This window comes from Piliocolobus tephrosceles, chromosome 5, assembly GCF_002776525.5.
Source record: "Piliocolobus tephrosceles isolate RC106 chromosome 5, ASM277652v3, whole genome shotgun sequence".
Classification (NCBI taxonomy): Eukaryota; Metazoa; Chordata; class Mammalia; order Primates; family Cercopithecidae; genus Piliocolobus; species Piliocolobus tephrosceles.
In genome coordinates this window covers 139331705-139344667 of record NC_045438.1, presented here as the reverse complement: position 1 = coordinate 139344667, position 12963 = coordinate 139331705, and the positions used below count along the sequence as shown (strand labels likewise).

Here is a 12963-nt window from a genome sequence, read left to right as displayed (position 1 = left end):
CACGAGCTCAGTGATGTTTTCTGATTATTTGTTCCTTAGACCCCAGCCTAGGCATCCTAGGCAATCTGAATCCATGGAATATTTAATAACAGTACATCATGGACCTAACCCAAAATATTGTTTGATCTCATATCTTTGAAAACTTCTTGAGGATTAACAATACATTTTAATACAAAAGAGATAGTATTCAACCCAGCAGGATTTTACAAAAACAAATTATAGCTCTTTGTGGTTTCTGTTAGAGATTTACATAGTCTTGCCATTTAGATTTCCTCTTCACTGGACTACAAATTAGAAGTAAATATTATCCAGGGCAGATGGCATATCCTACTTGTCTTTATATCCCAAAAATATTTTAGCTGTGTCATAAATGATTAGTGAATAAGCAGAAATGCGTAAATGGACGAATGAAAAAATAAAAATGGTCATTTGAATCATAATCCCTGGCCTTCTGAAAATATATTAACACAATGTCCAGTTGAAAAGAAAGTTCCAAAGATTCCACCAGTAGACATGACTAGCAATAGAGCTGACCTTCATTATTTGTAGATTCAGTATTTGCAAAATCACCTGTTCCCTAACATCTATTTTTAACCCCTAGATCAATACTCACAGTACCTTCGCAGTCATTCATGAACAAGTGCATGAACACAGTGACAAAAAATTTGAGACACACTGCATGCATCCCCACCTGATGCTGAACAAGGAAAAGCTCTGTCCTCTTGTTTCAGCTATCATACTGTCAACAAGTGTCATTTTCATTATTTCACGATTTGCTGAATGCCACATTTTTCACAGTTTTTGCTTGTTTTTTGGTGATTTCATAATTCTAAATAGCCCCAAATGTAGCACTGAAGTGCTGTCTCATGCTCCTGAGCACCAAAAGGCTATGATGGATCTTATGGAGAAAATGCATTTGCTAGATAAGCTCTGTTCAAGCATGTGTTATAGGGCTGTTGGCTGTGGATTCAAAGTTAATGATCAATGATATATCTTACATAAGATGTGTTTAAACAGAAACACACTTACAATAAGGTTATTTATTGATCAGGTGACAAAAATGTGACAAAAAACTCATAGGAATCCAACCCTGCATGTCCCCTAAAGCAAGGAGAGATTTAGTATTTGCTCCTACAGGGTTCAAGGCAACTTTATAGAATGTAACTGCAGGGAATAATAACAATCAGCTGTGTCTGCATTTTAAAGATAAGAAATATGAGTCTAACTGGTGTGAGATGGTATCTCATTGTGGTTTTGATTTGCATTTCTCTGATGGCGAGTGATGATGAGCATTTTTTCACGTGTCTGTTGGCTGTATGAATGTCTTCTTTTGAGAAATGTCTGTTCATATCCTTTGCCCACTTTTTGATGGGGTTGTTTGTTTTTTTCTTGTAAATTTGTTTGAGTTCTTTGTAGGGACATGGATGCAGCTGGAAACCATCATTCTTAGCAAACTATCACAAGAACAGAAAACCAAACACCGCATGTTCTCACTCATAGGTGGGAACTGAACAATGAGATCACTTGGACTCGGGAAGGGGAACATCACACATCGGGGCCTATCATGGGGAGGGGGGAGCGGGGAGGGATTGCATTGGGAGTTATACCTGATATAAATGACGAATTGATGGGTGCTGACGAGTTGATGGGTGCAGCACACCAACATGGCACAAGTATACATATGTAACAAACCTGCACTTTATGCACATGTACCATAGAACTTAAAGTATAATAAAAAAAAAAAAAAGAAAGAAAGAAAGAAATATGAGTCTCGGGAAAATGAAGTGGATTGTACCAAGTTATACAGTAGGTTAGTCATGGAGCCAGGATTAAAACCCTAGCCTAGTTCAGTACTCTGTCAGCTATACCTTCAGTTCTGAAAATGCAATAAGAAAAGATAAAATACGGAATTCAGTCCGCCAGTGACCCACAATCCTCTTCTCTCGGTTCCTCTTTCCTCGCTCAAGATGGCGCTGCTCGCAAAGCGTTTTTGGCGTTGGGCGACAGCAGCGGCTGCTTTCTAAAAGCGCCAGCACTCAGCGATTCCGATCCGGCCTTTAGTCACTGTTAGCAGCTCAGGTCTGCAATGGAGGTCACATCAGCTCGGCGCCTTGGGAACCCCTCCAGCCTACCAGTAGATCCCAAAGTCATTGAAAAGTATCACATGGCAGAGAGTGGGAAAAGACAATTCAAGGCAGTTCTTAGCTGTTGCAAAGGCTCTCCAGGTATGGCCACTGATAGAAAAGAGGACATGTTGGCATGGTCACGCAGGAGGAGGACTCCACACAGACCCAAAAAAATGATTAAAAGATGTTGATACTCGGAAAATCATAAAAGCAATGGTTTCTTATGTGTAACCCAAAGACAGGCCAGATTTACAAGCTAGAATTGCCATTTCTCTGAGATTTTGGGATGGTGCAAAGGCCATGAATATTGTGGTTCCCTTCATGTTTAAATATGCTGTAGACAGCCTCAACCAGATATTGGGAAACTTGCTGAACCTGAGTGATGCACAAAATACAGTTGCAACCATGGCAACAGCAATTCTGATTGGCTGTGGTGTATCAAGAGCTGGAGCTGCTGTTTTTAATGAAGATCGAAATGCAATATTTGGCAAGTTAGCCCAAAATTCAAACCGAAGAATAGCCAAAAATGTCTTTCTCCGTCTTCACAACCTGGATCTGGGTTTTCACCTGAGCAGACAGACTGGAGCTTTATCTAAGGCTATTGACAGAGGAACAAGGGATATCAGTTTTGTCCTGAGTACTTTGGTGTACCTGAGCACTTTCTTCCTATCATGTTTGAAGTGATGCTTGTCAGTGGTGTTTTTTTATTACAAATGCAGTGCCCAGTTTGCTTTGGTAACCCTCGGAACACTTGGTACACACACAGCATTCACAGTTGCAGTCACACAGTGGAGAACTAGATTTAGAATAGAAATGAACAAAGCAGATAATGATGCAGGTAATGCTGCTGTAGACTCACTGCTGAATTATGAAACTGTGAAGTATTTTAATAATGAAAGAGATGAAGCACAGAGATATGATGGACTTTTGAAGATGTACGAGACTGCTTCATTGAAAAGCACCTCTACTCTGGCTATGCTGAACTTTGGTCAAAGTGCTATTTTCAGTGTCGGTTTAACAGCTATAATGATCCTCACCAGTCAGGAAATTGTGGCAGGTACCCTTACTGTTGGAAATCTAGTAATGGTGAATGGACTGCTTTTTCAGCTTTCATTACCCCTGAACTTTCTGGAAACTGTATACAGAGAGACTAGACAAGCACTCATAGATATGAACACCTTGTTTACTATACTCAAGGTAGACACCCGAATTAAAGACAAAGTGATGGCATCTCCCCTTCAGATCACACCACAGGTGATTTTTTTCTTTGAGGAAGTGATATGGTGTGTATTGAGTGGGGCCATTTGACTTTGCTTCTGGGTGTCAATGGCAAAGACTCTTTGATTTCCTTGGTTATAGTCTTTGTGTGGCAGCTTTCTCAAAGGAGGTTATAGTTAGCAGCATACAAGGTGGGTGAGTGGCTCATGGCCTCCTGGTTAGCTTGGGTGGTGTGGGCACTGATGGTAGCAGGAGTCAGAAAAAGCTTGCCTCCTGCCTGAGCACCATGCACTTGTGTCAGCAGGTGTTGTAAAGGGCTGTACAGGTTGACCTCCCAGACAGTAGGTGAGCTTATAGGTGAGAGCGCTGTGGTAGTGGCAAGAGGGTTTATGTCTGGTGATCTGTGCCTTCCTAGAAATAATGGTTTTCTGTTCTGATATTGTTTTTCATTTTTCCATGAAGTTATTTTTCAAATACATGGGATTTTCATAAATAATAATGTAATACAACTTGTACCAGTGCACTGCCAAGAGTGAGACAATGGCAGCAGTTTGTCCAGGTGGAGGCAATAAGGCATTGCCTGTAGATAATTTTAAAACAATAATAAAACCAACTAAAGTTGCTCTGCTTTATATTACACCTTTGCAGTCACTATTCTAAGTAATGTCAATCACAAAGTACTCCTCCCCACTTCATACACAAAAATCTTTTGTTGGTCTAAGTTACTATTCCTGCAGTTACCATTGTCTTTTAATAACGTATCTGTAATATTCAAATTAGCACATTTTTATTACTTAAACTTTAGTAAACATATTCTACCTGGAAGCTAATTCAAATAACTCTCTTAAATAGGTGGCATTGCACATTTCAGACTCAACTACCAGCTAAGCCACTTATTTTAACAATTAACAATTGTTGATTGGACAGTAAGAATTTGGAATCTCCAGCTCATTTCAGGATTTAGTTCGTTTCTCTAACTTCTACAGTACTACTTAGTGCTACTTTGAAACAATAGATTATGAATAAACAATGACAATATAGTGACTAATGATAGAAAAACAGAATTGACTTACTTCAATTCCATCTCTGTTGCCACTGGAGTTTTTGTGTGCATTCAAAGCTAAATTAGTAAAACCATTTGTGAGTTGTAATTTACTGGAGTTTTTGTGTGCATTTAAAGCTAAATTAGTAAAACCATTTGTGAGGTGTAATTTTTTGTATTTGGTAAGTACATATTTTAGTGTATATGTAAAATGAATATGAATATTTCATTGAAAAATATCTTTAAAGTTGAAGTTTAATTGTTCTTTGAATATTTATTAAACTAGAATATCATTATGCATTGCTAAAACAGACCAACATGTAGGTACCAGTTTAATACAATTTTCAAATATCATTTCCTACTTTTTCCTTTTTTATTGTTATTCTAGTTAGCAATTCCTGTAACCTTTGATCAAGGTTCTTGGCTTCCTTATATTGGGTTAGAACATGCTCCTTTAGCTCAGATGAGTGTGTTACTACCTCCCTTCTGAAGCCTACTTCTGTCAATTTGTCAAACTCATTCTCCATCCAGTTTTGTTCCCTTGATGATGAGGAGTTGTGATCCTTTGGAAGAGAAAAGGCATTCTGGTTTTTCGAATTTTCAGTCTTTTTGCACTGGTTTTTCCTCATCTTCGTGGATTCATCTACCTTTGGTCTTCATGTTGGTGACCTTCAGATGGGGTTTTTGCATGGTCATCCTTTTTGTTGATGTTGATGCTATTGCTTTCTGTTTGTTAGTTTTCCTTCTAACAGTCAGGTCCCTCTTCTGCAGGTCTGCTAGAGTTTGCTGGAGGTCCACTCCAGACCGTTTGCCTGGGTATCATCAGTGGAGGCTGCAGAACAGCAAAGATTGCTGCCTGCTCCTTCCTCTGGAAGCTTCGTCCCAGAGGGGCACCTGCCAGATGCCAGCCAGAGCTCTCCTGTATGAGGTGTCTGTCAATTCCTGCTAGGAGGTGTCTCCCAGTCAGGACACACAGGGGTCAGGGTCCCACTTGAGGAGGTAGTCTGTCCCTCAGCAGAGCTCGAGTGCTGTGTTGGGAGATCTGCTGCTTTCTTCAGAGCCGGCAGTCAGGAACACATGTCTGCTGAAGCTGTTCCCATGGAAGCCCCTTCTCCCATGTGCTCTGTCCCAGTGAAATGGGAATTTTATCTATAAGCCCCCAACTGGGGCTGCCGCCTTTCTTTCAGAGATGCCCTGCCCAGACAGGAGGAATCTAGAGAGGAAGTCTGGCTACAGCAGCTTTGCAGCACTGTAGTAGACTCTGTCCAGTCTGAACTTCCTGGAGGCTTCGTTTACACTGTGAGGGGAAAACCACCTACTCAAGCCTCAGTAACGGTGGATGCCCCTTCCCCCACCAAACTCGAGCATCCCAGGTTGCCTTCAGACTGCTGTGCTGGCAGTGAGAATTTCAAGCCAGTGGATATTAGCTTGTTGGGCTCCCTGGGAGTGGGAACTGCTGAGCAAGACCACTGGGCTCCCTGGCTTCAGCGCCCTTTACAGGGGAGTGAACAGTTTTGTCTCGTCTGCATTCCAAGCGTCACTAGGGTATGTAAAAGAAAACTCCTGTAGCTAGTTTGGTGTTTGCCCAAATGGCCCCCCAGTTTTGTGCTTGAAACCTAGGGCGTGGGTGGCATAGGCACCCAAGGGAATCTCCTGGTCTTGGGGTTGTGAAACTGTGAGACTGTGGGAAAAGCATAGTATCTTGGCCAGCAATTAGTATCCCTCACGGCACAGTCCTTCATGGCTTCCCTTGGCTAGGGGAGGGAGTTCCCTGACCCCTTGAACTTCTCAGGTGAGGTGATGACCCACCCTGCTTCTGCTCACCCGCCATGGGTTTCACCCACTATCTAACCAGTCCCAGTGAGATTAACTGGGTACCTCAGTTGAAAATGCAGAAAGCACCTGCCTTCTGCATTGGTCTCACTGTGAGCTGCAGACCAGATCTGTTCCTATTTGGCCATCTTGCCCAGGAATCACAAGGAGGGGATTATTAACTTTCTGACCTTGTCATGACATGTGTAACTGTAGCAGTGAGGATAACCAGAGGTCACTCTCATTGCCATCTTGGTTTTGGTGGGTTTTAGCAGGCTTCTTTAGTGCAACCTGTTTTATCAGCAAGGTCTTTACAACTTGTATTTTACGCTGACTTCCTGTCTTATTCTGTGACTTAGAATGCCTTAACTGTCTGGGAATGCAGCCCAGTAGGTCTCAGCCTCATTGTACCTAGCCCCTATGCAAGGTAGAGTTGCTCTGGTTTAAACACCTCTGACATACGGAGGGCAGCATCCTATTGGGCCATTGGAACCTACAGTTGATTCTGTGTGATTAAGACATAAATTGTTTTATACTAAGCTATAAGATTTTGGATTGCTTGCTATAGCAGCATAACCTAGCCAGGCTGATATACTCCAACACTGAAGTAGCAGGAAGAATGGTGCAACATGTATGCAACCTCCTCAGACAAAGACAAGGAGGATCATTTACAAGAGCAAACATTCCTTAGAGCAGAGTCAAGGATTCATATATGCATATACACATGTACATATGAATGTACTTTTTGGATGCATATGTATGGGTATATTTTTAGGATAAATCCCTTAAAAGAAAGTTGCAGTAAGCAGTACCGTTTGCTCTTAAGTTCTTCATTCTGCATCTTTCTAATGACAAGAACATTCTCCAACATAACCACAATACTATTATTACACCCAAGGGAATTAACATTGAACCAATAATATAAAGCCCATATTCAATTTTCCCACTTGTTTCAAATGTCTTTTATAGTTGTTTTTGTTTTGTTGATGATGTAGGATCCAGTCAAAAATAATGAATAACATTTTATTGCCATGCGTTTTGGTCTTCTTCAGTATGGAACAATGTCATCTCCCATCTTTGTTTTGTCTTTAAAGACATTGATATTTTTGAAGAGTTTGTGTCAATTGTCTATAGAATAAGCCACAATATGGGTTTGTCTGACTGTTTTCTTATACTCCAATTAAACATTTTTGGCGATAATACTACATGGGTTACACTAATAGAATGGGCAAATAGCGATCCAAATTATTCTACTCCATTTTGTTCTCTGTAACATTAATGCCATTATCTTCAACCATAAGAGGGCTACACTCCAGGAATAGATGACTAATCATGTGAGAGAAAACTGATTCCTGAGGACTTCTGGATCAGAACAGCCATATTCCCTGAACTACAAAACTTTAGACATTTAAGTGAGAGATAAATTTTCATTCTGTTTGAGCCATTGGCATTTCCATTACTTTCAGCCAAATCTAATAAATAAATGAAAGGAGAAAATATAAAGGAATCAGAAGAAAACTAAGTAGGAGATCCAGTATATGTAAACCTTGAACTTCTAGTTATATAAATTAATAAGTAAAATTATTACTTAAACCAGTTTGAGTTGGGGATTGTTGTAATGGTTGATGTGTCTTGAAAACATTCTATTTGACACACAGCTTTTATCATATCTATGAAAATGTATAAAAACACAGAAGCAACAAATCAAATACTAGGTACAAATGACAAAAATGCAAAAAAAGATATTGTATAATAAATGAAAAAGAAATCAAAGCAAGAAAAATTAGTGACAGTTGTCTAAGAAAATGACATTTAGCAGCTCAATAGGGTCAAAACATGTTTATTTCTCTTTTATATTATTAGTTTTCTGTAGAATCACTAAAACCTGCAAGGGACTCTATAAATGGTTATCAAATGAATTGATTACTGGGTTATATCAATAGCAATAGGAAGGGTAAAATTGCATTACTACTTTTTATAGATGTACTAGAACATCTACAGTGATGGGAAAAAACATGAGAAAAAAGAAGAAAATTAAAATGGTTAAACCAGAGATATTATGGGAGAACTAAGAGAAACCAATAGCTCTGGATATATTCTTTGAAATGTTCTTAACAGGTCATTCTGTATTTTTTGAAATCTAAGAAACAGACTTCAAAATAACAGTTTAATTGGTTATATGAAGCATTCTCCCCATTGGAAAGCCAAGAATGCTTGGAGACTCAGATCCCCAGAGACCTGAAAGAGAGACAACAAACCTAAGAGAGCCTTCCTCAAGAGGGATTCACTATGTAGATAAAAGGAAAATAAGCAAGTCACAAATGCCATCTGCCTTTTTCTCTGGTTATTTCTTCAAATAGAAAGATACTTTTGAGATAACGTCTTCTGGAAAACACTGAAAGAGCCCCCAGAGTAGAATGAATCAAGGGCTCTTCAATTGCAAAAGGATATCAGTGTGTGGACCTGTAGTATTTCTAATACACAACCTTGAATGTGGTTGGAATATTGAATTTATGTATATATTCAAGTGTATCTTTGGGTGTTTGCAGTTTTATGTTAAGTGTATTTTGACTTTGTTATCTGTAATAATGCCAATATAATACATGATATTTGGCTTCAGATAAATTTGGCATCTGAGAATATTGGGCTCTTCTTCTGTGCCTGTATTTTGAAATATAATTTGTCAGTGTGTGGATTTGTGGAGTTTATATGTGTGATTTGGGGATTTTCATGTTTACAATATAAGAGGATTAAGTTTGAAAGACTGTAAGATGCAGAAATAAGCAATTAAGGAAGTTCTTGTCATCTTTTACCTGAGCATTTTTTTAAACTAGAGAAATGCTCACCCCTCTAAATAGTTGAACTGTTTAACTGCTAGAGGAGCTTAAAAAAGAGTATCTTTCAAATTATTTTTCTCCACCTTGAAAACCGTGAAACTGATGGTAAAATGATAGAAAAAGAAGAAAGGCTAAGTGAATCTGGTAACTGAAGAAAGAGCTGGAAAAAAGAAAACTAGAGGGCAAGAGGTGATAAGAGAGGTCACCTCTTATCAAACAGGAGACAAGTTGATAAGAAAAGAGAGAAAAAATATGTGAAAGAAGAAAAGAAAAACAAATAGAGGATTGAAGAGGGAGTAGAACAGGACAGAAAATTCCCTTGACTTGGAAAAAAAATTTTTTGCCATGAACATGGAACAAATTCTGACTTTGAGGAGAAAAGGATCTGCTATGAGGGAAAATTCTGTCTCCAGCCCTGCAGGAAGAATTGGAAAATCAGAAAAGAGTGAAAAGGCAGCTAGACTGGTTTAATCCTCAGCCCAGGTGAAACTGAAAACACAGTTCAACGTGTTTTTCTGAATGATAGGCACTATCAGGAAGAGATGAAGTCAGGGATCCAGGCTCAGAGAGACAAATATTCGTCCAGAATTTCAAGAGTGAGCAAGGCTGGAATATGGACTCCAGGCCGGGCTGCCTAATTTCAAAGTCCATGATATTCTAATAAAAGGGAGATCCGGCCAGGCGCGGTGGCTCAAGCCTGTAATCCCAGCACTTTGGGAGGCCGAGACCAGCGGATCACGAGGTCCGGAGATCGAGACCATCCTGGCTAACACAGTGAAACCCCGTCTCTACTAAAAAAATACAAAAAACTAGCCGGGCGAGGTGGCGGGCGCCTGTAGTCCCAGCTACTCGGGAGGCTGAGCCAGGAGAATGGCGTAAACCTGGGAGGCGGAGCTTGCAGTGAGCTGAGATCCGGCCACTGTACTCCAGCCTGCGCGACAGAGCCAGACTCCGTCTCAAAAAAAAAAAAGAAAGGGAGATCCAGTGCTGGGATCAGATGCAGAGAGAGGTCATCTTTGCCCATTTCACGGTTCCATACTTGTGACTTTTCCTTGCCATTTCTTTTGTCTTCCAGTCAAAGGGATGTAGGCAGGATGAACACAAACACCTCCATGGTGACTGAATTTCTTCTAGTAGGCTTCTCCCACCTGGCCGACCTCCAGGGCTTGCTCTTCTCTGTCTTTCTCACTATCTACCTGCTGACTGTGGCAGGCAATTTCCTCATTGTGGTGCTGGTCTCCACCGATGCTGCCCTCCAGTCCCCTATGTACTTCTTTCTGCGCGTCCTCTCGACCTTGGAGATGGGCTATACATCCGTCACGGTCCCCCTGCTGCTTCACCACCTCCTCACTGGCCAGTGCCACATCTCTCGCTCTGGATGTGCTCTCCAGATGTTCTTCTTCCTCTTCTTTGGCGCCACAGAGTGTTGCCTCCTGGCAGCCATGGCCTATGACCGCTATGCAGCCATCTGCGAACCCCTCCGCTACCCACTGCTGCTGAGCCACCGGATGTGTCTACAGCTAACTGGGTCTGCGTGGGCCTGTGGGGTGCTGGTGGGGTTGGGCCACACCTGTTTCATCTTCTCCTTGCCCTTCTGTGGTCCCAATGCCATCCCGCACTTCTTCTGTGAGATCCAGCCTGTCCTGCAGCTGGTGTGCGGGGACACCTCGCTTAATGAACTGCAGATTATCCTGGCCGCAGCCCTCATCATCCTCTGCCCCTTTGGCCTCATCCTGGGCTCCTACGGGCGTATCCTGGTTACCATCTTCCGGATCCCATCTGCTGTCGGCCGCCGCAAGGCCTTCTCCACCTGCTCCTCCCACCTGATCGTGGTCTCCCTCTTCTATGGCACCGCCATCTTTATCTATATTCGCCCTAAGGCCAGTTACGATCCGGTCACTGACCCTCTGGTGTCCCTCTTCTATGCTGTGGTCACCCCCATCCTCAACCCCATTATCTACAGCCTGCGGAACACAGAGGTCAAAGCTGCCCTAAAGAGAACCATGCAGAAAATGGTGCCTATGGAGATTTGAAAAGGGGGCGATAGTGACTTCTGTGCAGTGCTCTGAGTCAGTCCCAAATAAGGATCAAAGGGTCTCCCTTAAGGTCTTTCTTCACATCAGCGGAGGGCCAGCCTGTCAGAAAGACAAACTTATCTTTGAAAAGCTACCGTAGCCAAATGCTCTCCTCAGAACCTCAGGACACATACATATTCTATTCTGCTTTCTATTGCAAGAAACAAGAAACCCAGGATGGAGGATCAATTTCAGAAGCAGAGCAAGTTGACAAACAGGGATAAAGTTACAAAATGTTATCCCCATCAGACTATCAAGGTAATAAAATTTTCAGCCACAGCAATGATCCTTAAAGTCATTTGACATTTGTACATCTTAGATAAGGCATTTGTTTCTTGGGTGGTACTACTGATTAGTACCTTAGCAAACATAATTATACCTAATTAAATCTACTACCAGCTAAAGACAGATCCCTCAAGAAGTAAGGAGTGGCCACAAAGGTTTCAATGAAGGTAAGTTCTTATGGAAATTCATATGCCACAGAGATTAAGAGAACAGATTTCGATGTCAGACAGACTTAAAGTCCAAGTCTCATTTTTTTCCAGCTAGTTAGCTATGTCATCACAGGCGAATGATATAATCTCTCTGAGTCCTAATTTTTTTAACTTTTATTTTAGATTCAAGGGTACATGTGCAGGTTTGTTATATAGGTAAATTTCATCTCAAAATGATTATTTAGTCACCCAGGTAATAAGCATAGTACCTGATAAGCAGTTTTTTGATCCTCACCCTTCTTCTATCCTCCACCCTCAATTATGTCCTGGTGTCTATTGTTCCTTTCTTTGTGTTCATGTGTACTCAGTGTTTAGCTCCCACTTTTAAGTGAGAAGATATGGTATTTGGTTTTCTGTTCCTGCATTAGTTTGCTTAGAATAACAACCTCCAGTTCCATGCATGTTGCTGCAAAGGACATAATCTGTTTGTTTGTTTTTTGTTTTGTTTTGTTTTTATGTGAGCCTTAATTTTCTTATCTATAAAGCTGTGATAACAACAGAGTCGAATTCATTGGGGTTTTGTGAGAATTTGTAGACTTGCAAACAATCCAGCTTAGTATCTGGCACAAAATAGTATCCTGATAGATGTTTTTGTTAGCCAGTCAGACAGGCCAGCATGAAGGCTAATGTTTGGCTCACATGGGGTGCCTTTGCTGGGGAGAGAAGAGTATTCTTGAAATATCAGTGGCACTGGGACCCAAGAGACCCAGAGGAAGGTGGAAGACGAGGCTCTATACATCACTGCTAACAGAAACTGCTACCCAGCACAGACGTGACTACCAAAAACTACCAAGACACAGAAGAGCAAATATTAGGGCTATGACATGCAGGAGAGTCAGTGAACTGCAGAACAAATAAATGAGATAAGCTGAGAGGGTGAATCACAAAAAGCCATCTCCAAGAGGCAAGTATTTATTAATAATTAAAAATGCAATCTACATACTTTATATCATTCCAACACTTTATTCAAATGCACCACTATTTATTGCAAACATTCTAGGTGCCTATTGCTCTTTGGCACTGTGGGGAATATCAAGTACATACAGGGTGGTAATTTTGTCCAGAAAGCACTTGCAGTCTCCTTAAGAAAACACTGATTCTCATGAAACTATCAGAGAACAGTTTGCAAAGTAAGAAAACACTCACAATGTAAAGCGAAAAGACAAGGTGTTACTCCCTGTCCCCACCCCTCAAAAGGGGTTGTATGGCCTTCCTTATACTCATTTTATCAATGTGGAAAACCTCAAAACTACTGCTCTTCAATTGAACAAAACTTCAATAGAGAGGAAGAGCATTTAAGGAGGATTGCCTAAAGGATGATCAAAACAACTTTCCCTCTGATACTTTAAAATCTAAATC

The 12963-nt window shown here is 41.0% G+C and overlaps 1 protein-coding gene and 1 pseudogene across 1 annotated transcript; both read left to right on the top strand.

Annotated features, from left to right (window-relative positions):
* The first annotated feature begins 1967 nt into the window (after positions 1–1967).
* On the top strand, positions 1968–8597 carry LOC111525959 (annotated as a pseudogene).
* Positions 8598–10058: 1461 nt separating this feature from the next.
* Positions 10059–11085, top strand: LOC111525922 (olfactory receptor 10C1). The gene has a single exon (XM_023191583.1). It carries the CDS (start codon positions 10130–10132, stop codon positions 11066–11068), a length of 939 nt encoding a protein of 312 aa, XP_023047351.1. The 5' UTR covers positions 10059–10129; the 3' UTR covers positions 11069–11085.
* Positions 11086–12963: the final 1878 nt, after the last annotated feature.